This window comes from Dendrobates tinctorius, unplaced genomic scaffold (assembly GCF_039654945.1).
Source record: "Dendrobates tinctorius isolate UK_male_01 unplaced genomic scaffold, ASM3965494v1 ptg000140l, whole genome shotgun sequence".
In the NCBI taxonomy this organism is placed as follows: domain Eukaryota; kingdom Metazoa; phylum Chordata; class Amphibia; order Anura; family Dendrobatidae; genus Dendrobates; species Dendrobates tinctorius.
The window spans coordinates 14,154,974-14,176,844 of record NW_027361808.1 but is presented as its reverse complement, the minus strand read 5'-3'; the positions used below and the strand labels follow the sequence as shown (position 1 = coordinate 14,176,844).

General features: G+C 45.6%; 1 protein-coding gene across 1 annotated transcript; it reads left to right on the top strand.

Annotated features, from left to right (window-relative positions):
- Positions 1-296: 296 nt before the first annotated feature.
- COX20 (cytochrome c oxidase assembly factor COX20) lies at positions 297-20,157 on the top strand. The gene is made up of 4 exons (XM_073545152.1): positions 297-562; positions 3,208-3,322; positions 14,873-14,936; positions 19,723-20,157. The coding sequence occupies exons 1-4, from the start codon at positions 527-529 to the stop codon at positions 19,856-19,858; spliced, it is 351 nt and encodes a 116-aa protein (XP_073401253.1). The 5' UTR covers positions 297-526; the 3' UTR covers positions 19,859-20,157.
- Positions 20,158-21,871: the final 1,714 nt, after the last annotated feature.

The following is a 21,871-nucleotide window of genomic DNA, read 5'->3' as shown; positions in this document are numbered from 1 at the left end:
CTGGGCCCCCAGGGCCACAGTATGGGCAGTATTTGGCATAATTCAGATGATTCATTCTGTATATAGAAAAACAGCATATCGGTCATTAATCAGACTACCCTGTGCACGGCAGCCTTGCAGCGCTGGGGTCACAGCCACACCAAAGACCATGCAAGCCGTCTGTCCGGTGTCCCCGTGTTTGGTCCAGGCCGATAGCGTCCCTGAGATACCGCCCCTATCAGTGAGCTGCTCTACTGCTGTGTCTGTCTGTCGGACACTGACTACACAGCGCGGCCTCTAGCTGTGCCGCCGCCTCTCGTAGTCAGTCCCGATAGTATCATCTGCTGCTTCACTTTCCACCAATTCTCTTTTCTCCCATTTTAGATCCCCTAATCCGCAATAACCGGCGTAACATGGCGGAACTCCATAACCAGCGAGCGCGAAGCCTGGAGCGGACTGGACGCTGAGACGCTCTGTACTTCTTCACTTCAGCTCTACTGTTTGGCGGGTTGGGAGGGTGAAGGTCGGCTCTAGCGTGCGAACCAATATGGCGGACGAGGAAGGTGAAGTAGCCAAAGATAAGGTGAAGTCATTCATTGTCGTGTGGTAAAGTGTCGTTATGTGAGAACTGTGGATACCTTTACTGTATGTTCCGAGAACGGGGTACAATAATACGTGACCATCGGTATTTGTGTGATGTACCAGGTGCCCATACCTGCACATGTATCCGACACTGATCACTGCACCGACATCTACGGGTCACTGCACCAAACGGCAGGGAGAATGGCACGTACAGCCGGCGCACGCACGAGGGAGAATGGCACGTACAGCCGGCGCGCGCACGAGGGAGAATGGCACGTACAGCCGGCGCGCGCACGAGGGAGAATGGCACGTACAGCCGGCGCGCGCACGAGGGAGAATGGCACGTACAGCCGGCGCGCGCACGAGGGAGAATGGCACGTACAGCCGGCGCGCGCACGAGGGAGAATGGCACGTACAGCCGGCGCGCGCACGAGGGAGAATGGCACGTACAGCCGGCGCGCGCACGAGGGAGAATGGCACGTACAGCCGGCGCGCGCACGAGGGAGAATGGCACGTACAGCCGGCGCGCGCACGAGGGAGAATGGCACGTACAGCCGGCGCGCGCACGAGGGAGAATGGCACGTACAGCCGGCGCGCGCACGAGGGAGAATGGCACGTACAGCCGGCGCGCGCACGAGGGAGAATGGCACGTACAGCCGGCGCGCGCACGAGGGAGAATGGCACGTACAGCCGGCGCGCGCACGAGGGAGAATGGCACGTACAGCCGGCGCGCGCACGAGGGAGAATGGCACGTACAGCCGGCGCGCGCACGAGGGAGAATGGCACGTACAGCCGGCGCGTGCACGAGGGAGAATGGCACGTACAGCCGGCGCGCGCACGAGGGAGAATGGCACGTACAGCCGGCGCGCGCACGAGGGAGAATGGCACGTACAGCCGGCGCGCGCACGAGGGAGAATGGCACGTACAGCCGGCGCGCGCACGAGGGAGAATGGCACGTACAGCCGGCGCGCGCACGAGGGAGAATGGCACGTACAGCCGGCGCGCGCACGAGGGAGAATGGAGAATGGCACGTACGCGCACGAGGGAGAATGGCACGTACACGCACGAGGGAGAATGGCACGTACAGCCGGCGCGCGCACAAGGGAGAATGGCACGTACAGCCGGAGCGCGCACGAGGGAGAATGGCACGTACAGCCGGAGCGCGCACGAGGGAGAATGGCACGTACAGCCGGCGCGCGCACGAGGGAGAATGGCACGTACAGCCGGCGCGCGCACGAGGGAGAATGGCACGTACAGCCGGCGCGCGCACGAGGGAGAATGGAGAATGGCACGTACGCGCACGAGGGAGAATGGCACGTACACGCACGAGGGAGAATGGCACGTACAGCCGGCGCGCGCACAAGGGAGAATGGCACGTACAGCCGGAGCGCGCACGAGGGAGAGTGGCACGTACAGCCGGCGCGCGCACGAGGGAGAATGGCACGTACAGCCGGCGCGCGCACGAGGGAGAATGGCACGTACAGCCGGCGCGCGCACGAGGGAGAATGGCACGTACAGCCGGCGCGCGCACGAGGGAGAATGGCACGTACAGCCGGCGCGCGCACGAGGGAGAATGGCACGTACAGCCGGCGCGCGCACGAGGGAGAATGGCACGTACAGCCGGCGCGCGCACCAGGGAGAATGGCACGTACAGCTGGCGCCCCCACTAGGGTTGATGACATGCACAATCAATACCAGGGGGACGATACAGTAGGCCGACTCACCAGGGCATACGACACATACCGCAGCCTCATGCACACTAATGTTGATTACTTGTTTAGACGATGCATGCACCAGGACAGAAGACACCGCACTTGCATGCACCAGTGCAGACACATCAGATCAGTGCACACACTAGGTTTGATGACATGTATAGCCAATGCACAGCAGGACGGACATATACAGTCAGCACGGACCAGTATATCTACGCTTGGGCATATCCTGGTGGTATTACAGGTATAAGCTGCAGCTGGAACACGGACACATACAACCGTCATGCACCATTATGTCTACACTTGCAGTGGGCACTTTGGCCCTTCCTGTGCACTGTAGTTGTCGGTGCAGTGACCTGTAGATGTTGGTGCAGTGATTTCTAGCTGTCTGATGCAGTGACCAGTAGATGTCGGTGCAGTGATATTTAGCCGTCTGTTGCAGTGACCTGTAGCCTTCTGTTGCAGTGACCTGTAGCCTTCTGTTGCAGTGACCTGTAGCCTTCTGTTGCAGTGACCTGTAGCCTTCTGTTGCAGTGACCTGTAGCCTTCTGTTGCAGTGACCTGTAGCCTTCTGTTGCAGTGACCTGTAGCCTTCTGTTGCAGTGACCTGTAGCCGTCTGGTGCAGTGACCTGTAGCCGTCTGGTGCAGTGACCTGTAGTATCTGTATTTTTCTTAGTGCAGTAAGCTGTGCCTTAGGGGGTGCATACATACATGCAAAATCTGAACATTTATTACAATGAGGCGGGGCGCTAAAGAGAACACAAATGTGCGCACCGTCCTTGGCTCTGTTCATATTGTCACCATGGCTTCTATTGTTAGGAGTTATATTGTAACAGATCCTAATCTTGGCCTCTGGATGCAGAGGTGCCAGCATTATTGCTCTACCCGGCTGCCCTTTTCATTATATAAGATGTTTTCTTTTCCCCCTATTAGTCCTTCAAGTTGCTATGGATCATTGATGTGCAAAAGACGCCTTGTGCCCGGGAATCTGTGCTCTTCGGATCTGTTGGCTCGTTGCTAATTGGTGTTGGAAATTTTCTAGCAACAAGTAAGTGACATTAGGAAGCAAAATCTTTACCAGATAGGGGATGTCCAGAGCAGGGTCTCCTCTATGCCATTAATATGCTCTACTAGGGCCAAGGCTGTGGAGTCGGAGCTCATTTTGGTGGAGTCTGAGTTGGAGTCGGTATAAAATGGACTGACTCCTAAAATATATAATAAATTGGGTACAGTAGTTCAATACAGAATATGCTGAATATTTTTTCATAGGAATTTGGGAAAGTTATGAAATGTCCTATAAATGACTGTTCTATTCCTGACCTAAGGCTACATTCACACACAGCGTTTTTGCTGCGTTTTGAGGATACATTTTTCAGCTGCAAAAGCAGATCAGCTTTTTAAAAAACCGCATCACCTGAAAGGTTTTTGAGCTCATAGATGTTTTCAATAGCAAAAACAGATTAGAAAAACGCCACACAAATTGCCATGCTCATTCAGCCCAAAAACGGATCCTCACAAAACAATGTGTCTAAATGTCATATCTTGAAACCCATTGACTTTGCTGGGATGCCCAGAGTCACTGCAAAAAAAAAAACGGATCTGCAAAAGCGCTGTGTGTGTGAATCATGGCCGTAGCCAGTGAGGGGCAGGGGGGGCAGCTGCCCCCCCCCCCCCCCCCCCCCCGGAAGCAAGGGCATGCACCTATCAAAACTCACTTGTGTGCTGCAGTGCTCCTGTCCTGCACAGGCTCCAGACTACAGGGGGCAATCTCCCCTCCTCTGTCCTGTCTTCTGCCGTTTTCACCAGAGAGTGGAGGGGTGCCTTCCCTGCACAGGATCCGATTCCTGGGCCCCGAGCTGGAGAAAGTAAGAAAGTTGTGCACAGGCTGCAGCTGGCAATAAGAGATAGTCTGCAAGAGGGACATGCTGGGAATCTGATTGGAAAAGTGAGGAAATTGGTTATTGCCGCCAGAACCCCTAAAATTGATTCCATCTTGAAGAGACGTGCTGGGAAAGGGGCAATTGTCGATCAAGCCACTCGGTGGGGCAGCACTTATTTAATGATTGAGTGATTGCTTGAACTAAAACAGTTTCTTATAGATATGGCTAACCCTCAGGTAACCCTAAATGAAGGTCAATGGACACAGGTGGCTGAATTGAAGGAATTGCTTAATCACCCATTTACCGTGACTTAAAAATTGCAAGCTGAGGATTTAACTCCTGGCATTTTCATAAGGGAGTGGAAGAACTTGCTATTTTGGCTGTCCCAAAGAGGAGGTTTAATCGCACATGGCATTTCTCCTTCAATGAAACGGAGAGACACAGCTATTGGAAAATAAAATTTTTCTGGCAGCAGTTTATGTGGACCCAAGTCATCGTATACTGCTTGATGATCAACAGCTCACTAAAAGAAAAGAATCTCTGACTGAGGTAGCAGTTAGGATGAGTGGCCTACAAGAGAACTGCCAGGCGCAAGAGGACTTGGGTCCTGACAGTGCTACTGCTGCCATATCTTCATCCTCATCAGATGAGGCGTTTGACTTTGACAAGTATTAGGATGACATGGAGCAGGCAAAGCGTTGCCGCAAGGAAAAAGATTTCACTCCGTCTCCTATAACAAGCAGATTGACCATATTTCAGAAAAATGTTTCACTTGCTCTCAAAGAAAAAGAAAAATTCAACCGCTCATCAAAACTGACTGTGCATGAGGCAATTCCTTTATACCTGGAAATTGTTGGAGATGTTGCCCGTGTGGTTACGGCTTTGCCTCCAACCCAAGTTAGTGTAGAGAGGTTGTTCTCTGGCCTTAAAATTTTTAGGTCAAATTTGAGGTCATCTATGAAGGAGGATCTGATGGAGGCAATTCTATTTCTTAGAACAAAATAATAGACTGAACAAATGTTATTTAGTATGTTTTTGTTGAAAACTGTTTTTTGCCACTTACATAGTTTATTACATAGTTTTATATATATATATATATATATATATGTAATCGATATTACATAGTGTATTACATATTTACAATTTATTAGTTTTTTTGTGTTCTAAAGTTGTATTCCAATAAATATATCTTATGTTCTATCTAAATATCTTGATTATTGTATCATAAAAATGATTAAATGTCCGATGTTCACATTGTACTACAATAAATTTTTCACTTAAATATAAGCAATATATGTGGGCGTCGTTTAGTCCGTGTAAGGGAAATTGAGGAGTCAGTCGCAGGTTTGGCTTACCGACTCCACAGCCCTGACTAGGGCGTATGGTAAGAGGATGTCTTTGGGGAATAACGCCTTTATGTTAGGGCTACATGATCACTAGAAAAGCACTAGCCATGACTATCACCAAAAGTCTGACCTGCTGGAGTGTGGGGTGCCATCTGTAGGCGCCTTTGACATCATAGACATAATGTTAGGCTCCTGTACCTCACTTCTATCCTATCGACTAAAACTTACATGTCTTTTTGTTGCCCAAAATATTTTGGCCATGCTACTTGTTTAAGCCTTAAAGTGAATCTGTCACCATGTTTATGCTTCCTTATAGAGCAGCATAATATCGGGGCAGAGACCCCAATTCCTGTGATGTCACTTCTTGAGCTGCTTACTGTAGTTTTGATAAAATCACCAGTTTATCGGCAGATTATCATCACTAGAGGCCTACTTGTCTCGTGCCGTATAGTTCGCCCGCCTTCACCACTGATTGGAGTCTTTCTGCCTATGTACAGTGTACACAGAGAGCATACAATCGGTGGTGTGGGCGGGGTTATACAGCATGCAGAGAACTTCAGATCTGCAGCAGAGAAAAGAGATTTTATCAAAACTGCAGTAAGCAGCCCAGCAAGTGACACAGCGCTGGAATCAGGGTCTCCACATTATGTTGCTCTCAGTATCACAAACCTGGTCACAGATTCCCTTTATAGTTGTTCTGTCATTTACTAAAACTGCAACAGCAGATTTGAAAAGTTGAGAATAGATTATCAGTAAAAGAGAGAAGTGACAGATAAATGGGCAAATAATCATTTCTTTACACACACACCAGCATTTTTTCGGGTAGGTAAATTTCTTGCATTTTACAGTAGTGGCAAAAGGTTACTAAAATCTCATTTGCCTTGTATCTTTGTTTATTGAAACCAAAAGGTTGAGCAGCAAAAAGAGAAAATACACTGAAAACATACTAAAATCTGCACCAAATAGGCATTGGGCGAGTTCACTCTTGGAGCTTATTTGACACAGAATTTGTTTTTTAAGGTTTGAATGGTTTTAAAATAAAAACAAACACCCCAGCCCATAGGCATATTCACTTGCCAGCAGTTCACTGGATACAGCACAGACTGCTCTGGAGCTTAGCTCAATTTGCAAGCGTCATGAACTGGGGGGTATGAGGTTGCCACCCCCTCCCCAGTTGTCAGGGATTTATTATATCCCACCAATGGTCACAAATTTACTATTTATTAGTGGTTGTGGGTCCTATAACCACCCACAACTTTTGTTTCCACCTTCAGATCCAGTTTTGGAACTTGCAGCTCTGTGGCACCCCCCTTACGCTCAGGTCAGTCAGGGAACTACAGCTAGGATAAGTACTTGCCTGAAAGGCTGCCTTGCCGTGTACTGGCTATTGGGCAATCTGCATTGAAGGCGGTATGTATGTCCCCAGACCCTGGGTGGGTAATACACACATAAAACCTCCATTCCGTCACTGACAGAGTCTCCCAAATCACCAGAACACTGTGCTGCCAACAGCTCCTCTTTCTACATAAAATCAATATTGGGTCAGGAGCCAACCCACACGGTAGCGTAAATAAGAAACTTTTCAGTCAATGGCACGCCATGTGGAGGGGGTGACCTTCCCAGAGCAACAGGTCAAAATGCAGCGCTTTCCATAGCTGGTTTGCTGGGCAAAAGACAAATTCCTAATCAGGCATTCTAGCCTTATACTTTTCCCTGGGTGACCTCACTGGGTGGGCAGAGCTATATAATGCACTCCCCTTTTGAAAGATACTAAAAACTTATGAGAGCCATAACTCTGGCTGCAGGGCTCACAGCATGTTGACAGAAGTATCATATGTTTTCCTACCAAATTATCTTTCATTTAAGTCCAAACAGGCCATGCCTGTCTGGCACGGTCGGGTAGAAATCTGTTTCTTGGATTCTGGTGGTCGCAGAAGTCGCCAAATGTTGTGGTGAATAGCTTTAATGATGTAGATTCCAGAAATAAGTTTCCTGCCTCCTGCGTTATGTTCTAGTTTGCTTAGGCAAAAGAACATGTGCTACAGGCAGATTGGATTTTGTTGGTCAGAAGCCACATTCCAGAGGGAGGGGGAAAGAGTGGGGTAGAAATACACAGTGCAGCTATGTGCCTGGAGAAACGAAAGGGCAGCATGTCCTTTTACAAACCAAGGAGATGCAGCAGAAAGCACGGTATGTGTAATCAAAATCACGAATAATAAGTCATTTTCCTGACGGAAAGCCACAAGACCAATGAAGCATGTCATTTTCTGCAGCGGTCACGTGATGAGAAGCGTGTCATCAGAGAAGCATTTAAATGACACGCCCCTCTAGTTACCAGACCACTGCAGCCAATCACAGGCTTCTGCGGTCCTGTATATCTAGTGAACAGACACTGCTTCCTGAGCCAGAGCAGCTTGTGGTAGATCCACAGAGCTGCTAGTAGGGAAGTACAGTACAGACCAAAAGTTTGGACACACCTTCTCATTCAAAGAGGTTTCTTTATTTTCATGACTATGAAAATTGAAGATTCACTCTGAAGGCATCAAACTATGAATTAACACATGTGGAATTATATAATTAACAAAAAAGTGGGAAACAACTGAAAATACTGTATGTCTTATATTCTAGGTTCTTCAAAGTAGCCACCTTTTGCTTTGATTACTGCTTTGCACCCTCTTGGCATTCTCTTGATGAGCTTCAAGAAGTAGTCACCGGAAATGGTTTTCACTTCACAGGTGTGCCCTGTCAGGTTTAATAAGTGGGATTTCTTGCTTTATAAATGGGGTTGGGACCATCAATTGTATTGTGCAGAGGTCTGGTGGATACACAGCTGATAGTCCTACTGAATAGACTGTTAGAATTTGTATTATGGCAAGAAAAAAGCAGCAAAGTAAAGAAAAACGAGTGGTCATAATTACTTTAAGAAATGAAGGTCAGTCAGTCCGAAAAATTGGGAAAACTTTGAAAGTGTCCCCAAGTGCAGTGGAAAAAACCATCAAGCGCTACAAAGAAACTGGCTCACATGAGGACCATCCCAGGAAAGGAAGACCAAGAGTCACCTCTGCTGCGGAGGATAAGTTAATCCGAGTCACCAGCCTCAGAAATCGAAGGTTAACAGCAGCTCAGATTAGAGACCAGGTCAATGCCACACAGAGTTCTAGCAGCAGACACATCTCTACAACAACTGTTAAGAGTAGACTTTGTGCAGCATGCCTTCATGGTAAAATAGCTGCTAGGAAACAACTGCTAAGGACAGGCCACAAGCAGAAGAGACTTGATTGGGCTAGAGAACACAAGGAATGGACATTAGACCAGTGGAAATCTGTGCTTTGGTCTGACAAATCCAAATTTGAGATCTTTGGTTCCAACCACCGTGTCTTTGTGCGACGCAGAAAAGGTAAATGGATGGACTTTACATGCCTATTTCCCACCGTGAAGCATGGAGGAGGAGGTGTGATGGTGTGGGTGTGCTTTGCTGGTGACACTGTTGGGTATTTATTCAAAATTGAAGGCATACTGAACCAGCATGGCTACCACAGCATCTTGCAGCGGCATGCTATTCCATCCTGTTTGCGTTTAATTGGACCATCATTTATTTTTCAACAGGACAATGACCCCAAACACACGTCCAGGCTGTGTAAGGGCTATTTGACCAAGAAGGAGAGTGATGGGGTGCTACGCCAGATGACCTGACCTTCACAGTCACCAGACCTGAACCCAGTCGAGATGGTTTGGGGTGAGCTGGACCGAAGAGTGAAGGCAAAAGGGACAACAAGAGTTAAGCATCTCTGGGACTCCTTCAAGACTGTTGGAAGACCATTTCCGTTGACTACCTCTTGAAGATCATCAAAAGAATGCCAAGAGTGTGCAAAGCAGTAATCAAAGCAAAAGGTGGTTACTATGAAGAACCTAGAATATAAGACATACAGTCATATGTTAAAGTTTGGGCACCCCTATTAATGTTAACCTTTTTTCTTTATAACAATTTTGTTTTTTGCAACAGCTATTTCAGTTTCGTATATCTAATAACTGATGGACTCAGTTATATTTATGGATTCAAATGAGGTTTATTTTACTAACAGAAAATGTGCAATCTGCATTTAAACAAATTTTGACCGATGCAAAAGTATGGGCACCTCAACATAAAAGTGACATTAATATTTCGTAGATCCTCCTTTTGCAAAAATAACAGCCTCTAGTCGCTTCCTGTAGCTATTAATGAGTTCCTGGATGAAGGTATTTGTGACCATTCCTGTTTACAAAACAATTCCAGTTCAGTTAAGTTTGATGGTCGCCGAGCATGGACAGCCCGCTTCAAATCATCCCACAGATGTTCAATGATATTCAGGTCTGGGGACTGGGATGGCCATTCCAGAACATTGTAATTGTTCCTCTGCATGAATGCCTGAGTAGATTTGGAGCGGTGTTTTGGATCATTGTCTTGCTGAAATATCCATTCCCTGCGTAACTTCAACTTTGTCACTGATTCTTGCACATTATTGTCAAGAATCTGCTGATACTGAGTTGAATCCATGCGACCCTCAACTTTAACAAGATTCCTGGTGCCGGCATTGGCCACACAGCCCCAAAGCATGATGGAACCTCCACCAAATTTTACTGTGGGTAGCAAGTGTTTTTCTTGGAATGCTGTGTTTTTTAGCCTCCATGCATAACGCCTTTTTGCATGACCAAACAACTCAATCTTTGTTTCATCAGTCCACAGGACCTTCTTCCAAAATGTAACTGGCTTGTCCAAATGTGCTTTTGCATACCTCAGGCGACTGTGGCGTGCTTGCAGAAACAGCTTCTTTCGCATCACTCTCCCATACAGCCTCTCCTTGTGCAAAGTGTGCTGTATTGTTGACCGATGCCATTCTTCTTCTCTGCCTTTCTGATATTTTTCTTGGCCTGCCACTTCTGGGCTTAACAAGAACTGTACCTGTGTTCTTCCATTTCCTTACTATGTTCCTCACAGTGGAAACTGACAGGTTAAATCTCTGAGACAACTTTTTGTATCCTTCCCCTGAAAAGCTATGTTGAAGAATCTTTGTTTTCAGATCATTTGAGAGTTGTTTTGAGGAGCCCATGATGCCACTCTTCATAGGAGAATCAAATAGGAGAACTACTTGCAAGTGGCCACCTTAAATACCTTTTCTCATGATTTGATACACCTGGCTATGAAGTTCAAAGCTCAGTGAGGTTACAAAGCCAATTTAGTGCTTCAGGAAGTCAGTAAAAAGTAGTTAGGAGTGTTCAAATCAAGAAAATGATAAGGGTGCCCATACTTTTGCACCGGTTAAATTTTGTTTAAATGCAGATTGCACATTTTCTGTTAGTACAATAAACCTCATTTGAATCCAGAAATATAACGGAGTCCATCAGTTAGGCTACTTTCACACATCAGGTTTTCGGCGTCAGGCGCGATCCGGAATGCCGGATCCGGCAAATGTTTTGTAAAACCTGATGTGCCGGATCCGGTTTTCTGCCGGATCCGTCTTGTTCTTGACAGACAAAACCGGATCCGTCTCATCCGTTTTTCTATCCGTTTTTCGACGGATTACGTCGGATCCGGTTTTTAAAATTGACCCTCAAGGCAGAGTACACTGGCAGGATGACAGAGTGTGAAAGATTTGTGCCCTAACCAAACTTGTGTACCTTCTGGACCAACAGTATATACCTTTGCCAACCAAAGTTGGCTATCTTGTCATGGTCTACTATTTTTAGCTTTAGGCCACAGGTGTGTACCTGGTTGTGTTTTATGCAAAGTATTTCACCTTTTAACAAAAGTTGTGTACATTGTTAGGAAATCACCAACAATAAACACAACTTTTTAGGTGAAATACTTTGCTTCAAACACAACCAGGAACACAACTGTGGCAAAAAGCTAAAATTTACCCACAGTTATATACCTGGTTTTGAATACCTTTTTACCTTTGAAATACCCTGTATTTAACCTTTTTTTTAAACATAGTTCGCCGCAGAAAGAAAAGACAGACAACCATTGTGAAACGATAATTTAACTTTTATTTAAAATTTTTTTTTTTTTGTAAAATGTTTTTAAAGTGCAAAAAACTTTTTTAATAAAGGTTTTAAACCCAATGGGCATTTTTATTAAAAAAAATTACAAATCTGTGTAGTGTGGGGTGGAAATACTGCTGGAGGGGCTGCGGGACACTTCGACACTGGGTGTGTGGAGAGAGGACTAGGATCGTGGTGGGGAAGGAACAGTTAGAGGTGAAGGTGTGGAAAAAGCTACAGAATGGGTGGACATGTTGGAGGCAGAAGAGGTGGTGGGCGGTGGAGTGGAGGGTTGGGCAGGGACTGTAGGAGCAGATGATGTTGATGGAAAGTTGTATGGGGAAGGAGTTTGGTACGGGGAAGGAGTTTGGTACGGGGCAGGTTGCTGGAAGTGGGGAGATGTCTGGTGCTGGGGAGGTTGCTGGTACTGGTGAGGTTGCTGGTATGTAATAGGAGGGGGAGGATGGAAAGTGGCTGGAGGGGGTGCAGATGTAATAGGAGGGGGAGGATGGAAAGTGGCTGGAGGGGGTGCAGGTGGAGGAACTACAGTGGTGGGAGGTGGAGGTTGGGAGGTAACCTGCTGTAGAGCACCGTGGCACGAATGCATTACATGCATCTGCTGGGTAGGAGATAGTGTTGCCATGCGCTCCACAACAGACCTGAAAAAGGTGTGGTTTGGCGAAGATCTTGCTTCTGAATGCATGGTTTGCAGAAGTGTCTTCACCTCCAGAATGCTGGAGTTGATCTGCTGAAAGCCTGCGGAGATTTGCTCTGACAAGACTTTTAGACAGTTCTGGAAAGATGCATTCAGATGCAAGAACTCTTGCGCATAACTCTTTTCCTGACCCCTCTGCCGCTGCCGCCCAGTACCCGCAGGTGTACTAGAGGTGGCAGGGGCAGAAGGGTGGGGTAAAGGGAAAGCGATCTCCTCACCAGCAGCTTCATGTAATGTAGGCGGCCACGATGCTCCTGTGCTGGTGGATGGGACAGATGGGTCGAATGTGTGGGAAGGCTGGGAAGGTGCAGATGTACCGGGGCGGTCGAAGTGTCCCTCGGTGCCGGTCTCCTCAGGGATCGCCTCAGAAGGGTCCAATCGTGCAGGCTCCCGAGTGCTGCTCACCGTGCTGTGGAATAAAGAGAAAAAAAAACAATTAAAATACTGACATGGTATGGCCTTGGCTGAAAAAAAAAAGTTACATCTAACATTTTTTTTCACATGTGGTGTGTAATATTTACCTTCTGGTGAGCATTGTTTCCCGGAGGAACGACAGGGCTTGTGCGTACTTGTACTTGCTCCTGCGTCCTCCAGATCCACTCGGGGCCCGCATCTCTTTATTGAACTCCTTCTTGAAACGATCCCTCACAGACCGCCACCGATTCACAATTCTGTTCCCTGAAACGAGAAAGGAGTGGTTAGTATACAACATCAGTGTTTCACAAACTCCAGTCCTCATGGTCCCCAGGGGTCATGTTTTCAGGATTTCCATAGTAAATAGAAATCCTGAACACGATCCGTGGGGACCACGAGGACTGGAGTTCGGGAAACACTGGTTTACATCAAGCAACCGGTACTGTATATACTTACGCTCTTTAATCTGGGCCCGAACATCGAGGTCCTCCCAGCGGCCCACAAGGAGCGAACAGATTTCCTCCCAGAGTCGTCGGGTAACGATCAGGTCAGCGTGGCGGCGGTCAGCCATATTCCAGAGCGGCTCCCTTTCTCTGACGAGATCGATGAGGCGGTCCACATCAATCCCTCCATCCTCACCGTCAGAGTCGGGAGCACGCTGTGAAGGCTGTTAAAGAAAAAGACAAAAATAACATAATTAGCCTCCACAAAAGAAATGAAATAAAAAGTGCAAAAATATTTATACTTACACGCTGGTGACCGCCGCGTTGCTGTCGCCGACGACCCTGGGAGGCACTGCGAGGACCTCTTGGCCGAGCACCAGATTGGGAAGACTAGAGAAAAAAACAAAAAATGTTATGTCTTTGGATGTAGGCATTTGTTTGCTGTGTGTGGTCTGCAGAACGTTGTTTTCTATGTGTTGTGTGTAGTGTGATGTTGTGTTTCTGTGTTTGATGCAAAAAACTTACCAATTGTGAGCCCACTCCAGGTGTCTGTCCACCCCTTCCTTCTTCTTCTGGGAGCTCCTCTTCATCTTGTGATTCCTGTTTTGAAATAAAAGGCAATGAATAGACATATGTTACAGAGATGATGGATTTTGGAAATAAAAACTTACCGTCAAACGCTGACGATGCGAGGGAGGGCTCCCAGAAGAAGATGTGCTGTGCTGTTGATGGCCAGACTCCATGGCTGTGGGTATTGCTGTTGCTGCTGCCAGTGATGCCATTTCTGCTGCTGCTGCATCTCTTTGGCGGCTGTTGAATAAAGAGAAACAAAGGGCCAATGAATATCTTGATATTCCATGGCCCTAGTTTGGAGGAATGGGGGATTTGATAATTACCGTCTCTCATCTGCTGCTGGACTCCCCTCCTCAGCATGTTCCATTTGCTGCTCCATTTGTGGTGGTGCTGATGGTGCTGCTGCTGCAGATGTCTGCTGCCTTCTCCTGCTCCTGGTTCTTGGCTTGGGTGGCATGTTGGGTGTGGCTGAGGGTCCCATTGTCTTGCTTTTATATATCTCCTGTGGGCAGAGCTACTGAGCATGCTCAGACCAAAAAACCGCCGGATCCGGCGCATTGCGGCGCTCATAGGCTTTCATTGTGTGAAAAAGCCGGACGCGCCGGATCCGGCGTGTCCGGCTTTTTCGCCGGAGACAAAAAACGTTACAGTAGCCGTTTTTTCCAGACGCCGGATCGTGACACATTGCCGGATCCGGCGAAAACCGGATGAAACGCATGGCCATCCGGCGCGATCCGGCGCAAATGCAAGTCAATTGGGGGGAAACCGGATCCGGCATTGCATTTCGCCGGATCCGGTTTCTGTCAAAAGCGCCGGATCGCGCCTGACGGCGAAAACCTGATGTGTGAAAGAGGCCTTATTAGATATATAAAACTGAAATAGCTGTTGCAAAAACCAAAATTGTTATAAAGAAAAAAGGTTAACATTAATAGGGGTGCCCAAACTTTAACATATGACTGTATTTTCAGTTATTTCACACTTTTGTTAATTATATAATTCTACATGTGTTAATTCATAGTTTTGATGCCTTCAGAGTGAATCTACAATTTTCATAGTCATGAAAATAAAGAAAACTCTTTGAATGAGGTCTGTCCAAACTTTTGGTCTGTACTGTATTTCTCCATATATTTTTTTTTAAAAGCATTTCTAATGCCTTAAAAAATTTCTGTATTGGACTGCCCTTTTCACGTTTTTCCTTTCTACTTGCAGGCAGAGTTAAACGTTCTTGTGACTTAGCTGCTGGTGGGTTCATTCTTAGTACCTTAGGCTCTTGGTAAGTTTTTACTTTCTTCACAATTTGTAGTGGCTAAAATGTTAGCAGGAATGTATGTACTATTGGCATAATAGGTGGGTAGGGACATTGCAGAGCTCTCGGAGGTGCAGCTTAGATATAAGGGGTTTTCCAGGTTCATCAAAAAAATGCTGCAGTCTCGGTGACTGCAGACTTGTGAATCCTCACTTGATATACAGCTCTGGCAAAAAATTAAGAGACCACTGCAAAATTTTCAGTTTGTCTGGTTTTTCGCTTTATAGGTATATTTTTGAGTAAAATGTAAATTGCTATTCTGTAAACTACTGACAACATGTCTTCGAATTTCCAAGCAATAAATTTTGTATTTATTTTCAGAAAATGCAGACCTCAAATAATGCTAAGAAAACAAGTTTATAATCATTTAGAAACAACAATACTAATGTTTTAACTCAGGAAGAGTTCAGAAATCAATATTTTGTGGAAGAACCATGATTTTTAATCACAGCTTTCATGCGTCTTGGCATGCTTTCCACCAGTCTTTCACACTGCTTTTGCGTGACCTTATGCCACTCCTGGTACACAAATTTAAGCAGTTCTTTGTTAGATGGCTTGTGACTATCCATCTTCCTCTTGATTACATTCCAGGTTTCCAATGGGGTTCAGGTCTGGAGATTGGGCTGGCCATGACAGAGATTTGATGTGGTGGTCCTTCATCCACACATTGATTGACCTAGCTGTGTGGCATGGTGCCTTGTCCTGCTGGAAAAAACAGTCCTCAGAGTTGGGGAATGATGCCTGAGCAGAAGGAATCAACTGTTTTTCAAAGGATAACCTTATATGCGGTTTGATTCATACGTCCTTCGCAAAGATTAATCTGCCCAATTCCAGCCTTGCTGAAGCATTCCCAGATGATCACCAATTCTCCACCAAACTTCACAGTGGGTGCAGGACACTGCCTTGTACGCCTCTCCTGGTCTCCGTCTAACTTTTAGATGACCAGGTGTTGGGCAAAGGTGAAAATTAGACTCATGAGAGATTGCCTTACTCCAGTCCTCTATGGTCCAATCCTTATGGTCTTTGGCAAACTTCAGCCTAGCTCTCCTTTGCTTCTCATTGATGAAAGGCTTTTTTCTAGCTTTACATGACCTGAGCCTTGCCTCTAGGAGCCTGTTACGAACTGTTCTTGCCGTGCACTTCAACCCAGCTGCCATTTGCCATTTCCTTTGTAGGTCACTTGATGTCATCCTGTGATTGCTGAGTGCCATTCAAATAAAATGATGGTCATTCCGGTCAGTGGAGAGTCATTTTCACCCTCTGCAGATCTGTAGCTTTGTTGTCCCCAATGTCTGCTGCTTGACCTTTTTGTAATGGACTGCCGTCTTAGAAATTTTAAGGATGGAGGCAACATGACGCTCACTGTATCCCTCCGCTAGTAAAGCCAGAATTGAGCCCTTCTTTTCCTCACTCAAGACTTTTCTTTTCAACTCCTTTGACATGGTTATTTTCATTCCTATTACTTTTGGGATGTTATCCTATTGCAAGAGGATTGTGAACACCACAGCAGGGTTTTTTATACTTGCCTTCGTTAAATAAGTTTGGTTCAGGTGATCACCTAATCATAAGCACATTAAGTAGAATGAGGTGTACTCTGGTTGGAATTCAACTGACACTGGAAAGTCAGACATGTAGAGAAGCTGATTTTTATAAAACTGTGCAGTGGTCTCTTAATTTTTGCCAGAGCTGTGCATACTACTGGCCACATTCCTACTAAATGTGTGTGGCCTTACTTAACTCACCTGCAATGAGCGTGACTGCGTAGGTCGTCAGGATGTGACCAGAAGTATGCATATTGCATGCTTGCAGTCATATGATTGTTTGGTCTTGCTGTTGGCACCAGAGAATCCTTGCAGCGTGCAATGTGCCCATTGTAAGGATTCATAAGTCTAATTGCAGAGTGACTTTCTTACGTTAACACAGTCTAATGATGATGGCAACAAAACATCCGAAATACATATAGTATACACAAACTCCATAAAATAAAAGGAGAAAAAGGATGATGCGATGCAAAATAGTGCAAAAGATAATCTATTAGATCTAAAATAATAAGTGGATAAAAAATCACATCAAGAATACTGGAACCACAATCAAAGGACATGAATCAGGGGACATGAAGTAAGGCTAGTTTCAGACTAGCGCTTTTGCCAGCAGCGCATGGCGCCGCTAAGCCCCGCCCCCTTCGGTCATCTCCGCCTAGTATCGCACATCGCTGCATGCGATCTGCACACCCTATCTTTAGCATAGCGTGCGCAGACCATGCACTGGCCGTGCGCTAGTAGGATTTTGCGTGCGCTGCGCCCTTTTGATGGTGCGCCGAACGCACCATGTAGCATTTTGGTTTGCTTGGAGCACTGTCAAAAGGGCGCAGCGCACACAAAATCCTACTAGCGCACGGTCTGCGCACCCTATGCTAAAGATAGGGTGTGCAGATCGCATGCAGCAATGTGCGATACTAGGTGGAGATAACCGGAGGGGGCGGGGCTTAGAGGAGCCGTGCGCTGCTGGCAAAAACGCTAGTCTTAAACTAGCCTAAGTACCTGAAATTTATGCACAAGGTGTTTCACAAAAAATACATTATATAACCCACAAGGATATTAGTGTTGTTACTGATATTAGTATAAAGTGCAAATTTCACAGATGGGGGTTAAAAAAAGTAAAACTACCAAAAAAGCAAAAGGAGCCTATTAGATGTCCAATTAGTATGACAATATAGTGCTGCAGCTAAACTCAGACTGTACAGGGTAAAAATCACTACAAAAGTGATCATAACGTATCAAAAGTAAAGTGCAATAGTGCATGAAGTAAACCCTGAAGCATGCTACACACAAATACTAAGGAAAACAGTGTACTGATCACTGCAATATTCAAAAAGCTGAGGACATGAAAGCAAGGCAACCACAAGGAGAAAATGGTGCGCATGAAGACCTGAAGTGCTGTAAAGTACCGGTCCCACAGAAACGAGTCCTCACCCCGACAGTGCCGTTTCACCATTGCTTCCTCGACGCCCCCATAAAAATGTATTTTTTGTGAAATACCTTGTGCATAAATTTCAGGTACTTACATCATGTCCCCTGATTCGTGTCGTTTGATTGTGGTTCCAGTATTCTTGATGTGGTTTTTTTTTTTTTTTTTTTTCAATCCACTTTTTATTTTATATCTAATAAAGATTATCTTTTGCACTATTTTGCATCGTATCATCCTTTTTCTCCATTTATTTTATGGAGTTTGTGTATACTATAGAGCAGTGATGGCCAGACAGGGCATGCGGCCAAGGCCTCACCTCACTGTTCAGAGCTGCAGCTTCCTCACACACACTGAGCGGCGCGGCCGCGGAGCTGAATGATGTCATCCGGCCGCGCCTCTCACTGTGTTTGAGGAAGTGACAGGAAGGACGCTGTCGGCACGCGGAGGGGTGAGTGTGGCCGCTGGTGTGTGTATGTATGTATGTGTGTGTGTGTGTGTCCGCTGGTGTGTGGGGAGAGGGACAATGATGGGAGTGATGGGGAGAGGGACAATGATGGCTGTGATGGGGAGAGGGACAATGATAGGAATGATGGGGAGGAGGAAATGATGGAGGTGGTGGAATGGGCAATTTCTACAAGAAGGGGATCATGATGGGGCATACTTCTGCATGAAGGGGATCATGATGGGGCATATTTCTGCATGAAGGGGAGTATGATGGGGCATGTCTACATGAAGGGGATCATGATGGGGCATATTTCTGCATGAAGGGGATCTTGATGGGGCATATTTCTGCATGAAGGGGATCATGATGGGGCATATTTCTGCATGAAGGGGATCATGATGGGGCATATTTCTGCATGAAGGGGATCATGATGGGGCATATTTCTGCATGAAGGGATCATGATGGGGCATATTTCTGCATGAAGGGGATCATGATGGGGCATATTTCTACATGAAGGGATCATGATGGGGCATATTTCTGCATGAAGGGGATCATGATGGGGCATATTTCTGCATGAAGGGGATCATGATGGGGCATTTCTACATGAAGGGGGATCATGATGGGGCATATTTCTGCATGAAGGGGATCATGATGGGGCACATTTCTACATGAGGGGGATCATGATGGGGCATATTTCTGCATGAAGGGAATCATGATGGGGCATATTTCTGCATGAAGGGGATTATGATGGGGCATAATTCTACATGAAGGGGGATCATGATGGGGCATATTTCTGCATGAAGGGAATCATGATGGGGCATATTTCTGCATGAAGGGGATTATGATGGGGCATATTACTACAAGAAGGGGATCATGATGGGGGCATTTGGCACTTCGCCATAAATAATTGGGTTTTAGGTTGCAGTTTGGGCACTCGGTCTCAGAAAGGTTCGCCATCGCTGCTATAGAGTGACTTTATTGCAGACTTTCGTGAGAAACCTGCCCAACTCTAATAATGTTCTCCCCGTGTTTGCGTGGGTTTCCTCCGGGCACTCCGGTTTCCTCCCACATTCTAAAGACATACTGATAGGGAATTTAGATTGTGAGCCCCATCGGGGACAGTGATGATAATATGTGCAAATTGTAAAGCGCTGCGGAATATGTTAGCGCTATATAAAAATAAAGATTATTAAAAAAAAAATAAAGATTATTATGTCACCACCTTGTAAATTACTATATGAATAGCTGTTTAATGCAGTTTGTTAAAATCCTAGCAAGTTCACACTAGAACTATGTTAATGGAAATACCAATTTGACCTTATTTGTCCTTGTGTTTTATTTTAGGTTATACTGTAGATATAATTATGCAAAACTGAGGATTCAGCAAAGAATAGTACAAGATGGTATTAAAAATAAGGTGATATATGAAGGCAGCAATATTGATCCAACAGTTAAAGACAGCCGCAACAATGGCTCATAATCCAGAATCCTAACCATGGCCTGAAGGCGCTAAAGGTTGTTTTACAAATGGCAACGACGGCTTCATCTGCTTGTAGAGATAACCTTACAAAGTGCTGGGAATAAAGAGGAGCAGTCTAATAATGCTTTTGGCAACATTAATGCAATATCCGCTTTGTTGGATTTGGCATCCAGCTAGTATGTATACTAGTGTACATTGGGAACTTGTTGCCATCTTTTCTGGATATTTTAACATTGTTATATTTTGTCATACGGAAATAATAAATGCCTTGTGTTTTCTTTGTATGTTACAGCCAGTTACATTTGTGTGTTTTTGATTATTTTACTCAGAAAATGAGCAACTTGCCTGCACAAAATATAATCAGAGGTATCAAGATATTAGAAAGCCGTATAATGTAACAGATGGGACAGACAAGTGAAAGGGAATTACAAGGCTAATAAGTGACAAACTGTAAGTACGGGATCCAAATAGAGATTGCCATAGAGCTCCATGTCCAGATCAGCCCTCTGGGTTTCTTTTTGGAAAGAACACATTTGGGAATTAGAGGATCTGTCACTATTCCTGACATGTTTTTGTTGATACTTCTATACCCCATCAAATAATTCTGAATTACATTTTTTAGAATGCTATCTACTAGAAATGTTTGTTGTCATTGTGTAGCACTGAATGGACAGTGTGAATGTTTAGGTAGATACTCCCAAACTGGTACAAAAATCAATTTGTAAAATTCAAGGAGAAATGACATTACAGCACAGGGTTATAAGAAAAAAAAAAAGTACAGCATTATGGGATACAACTATTTACTCAAACAGAAGCTGTGAATGGGTGAGAAGGGCAAACTAGTACTGAGGAAGAAAGTACAGAGGGTGTAGGAGAGGAAGGAAGCATGAGATAGACGAGGTGAAGAATGAAGGGGCGAAAAAAAAAAAAAAAGGGAGCTATGAGACGATGAAATGTTACCCAGGCCGGGACCAATCAGGCTGTACTAAAAAGACCAGTGGATTACATTGTTGGGATTCTATCCAGTAATACTATCTATGGAAGTTAGAAGACCTGTCACCATGTAAAAAGTGGTTAATTAGCTCTTATTTTATTGCTGTTGCTCCCGCTTTTTTTTAATTCTGCTATATGGTTTTAGATATGGGCCTTCTTATTTATTAATAGTATTTATATAGCGCCAACATATTCCGCTGCGCTTTACAGTTAACAGTTTCAAAACACAAGTCATAAGTAACAACGTTAACAATACAGTAACTAAAGTAAAATAAGACGACCCTGTTCGTGAGAGCTTACAATCTACCATGAGGTGGGGGAGATACAAAGTACAGGTGTGTATTTACAATGATGTATTTTTATTGTAATTTTTGTAGTCTGTATTTTTATATTGCGCCATTAATTCCATGGTGCTGTACATGAGAAGGGGGGTTACATACAAAGTTAGATATCGTTTACAGTAAACAAATTTACAATGACAGACTGGTACAGAGGGGAGAGGACCCTGTCCTTGAGGACTTACATTCTACGGGATAATGGGGAAGAGACAGAAGGTCAGGGGTGCAGCAGCTCGGGTGGTGATGAGGCGGCGGCAGAATGGTTATTGCAGGCTGTAAGCTTTCCTGAAGAGATGGGTTTTCACGTTCCGTCTGAAGGATCTGAGGGTGGTGGATAATCAGACGTGTTGAGGCGTAGAATTCCAGAGGATGGGGGATATTTGAGAGAAATCTTGGAGGCGGTTGTGTGAGGAATGAATAAGTGTGGAGGAGAGTAGGAGGTCTTGGGAGGATCTAAGATTACGCGAGGGAAGATATTGGGAGATTAGTTCAGAGCTATAGGGAGGGGACAGGTTGTGGATGACTTTGTAGGTCAGTCTTAGTAGTTTGAACTGGATTCATTGGGGAATTGGGAGCCAGTGGAGGGATTTGCAGAGGGGAGAAACAGAAGGAAAGAGGTGGATTAGTTGAGCAGCAGAGTTGAGGACAGAATGGAGTGGTGCAAGAGAGTTAGCAGGGAGGC

What these genes read in the sequence shown, in the direction of transcription:
- COX20 (XM_073545152.1), top strand. Translation starts at nt 527, where the DNA reads ATGGCGGACGAGGAAGGTGAAGTAGCCAAAGATAAG. An exon ending in GTGAAGTAGCCAAAGATAAG is followed by an intron (nt 563 to 3,207) that starts GTGAAGTCATTC and finishes TCCCCCTATTAG; the next exon opens with TCCTTCAAGTTGCTATGGAT. An exon ending in CTTAGTACCTTAGGCTCTTG is followed by an intron (nt 14,937 to 19,722) that starts GTAAGTTTTTAC and finishes GTTTTATTTTAG; the next exon opens with GTTATACTGTAGATATAATT.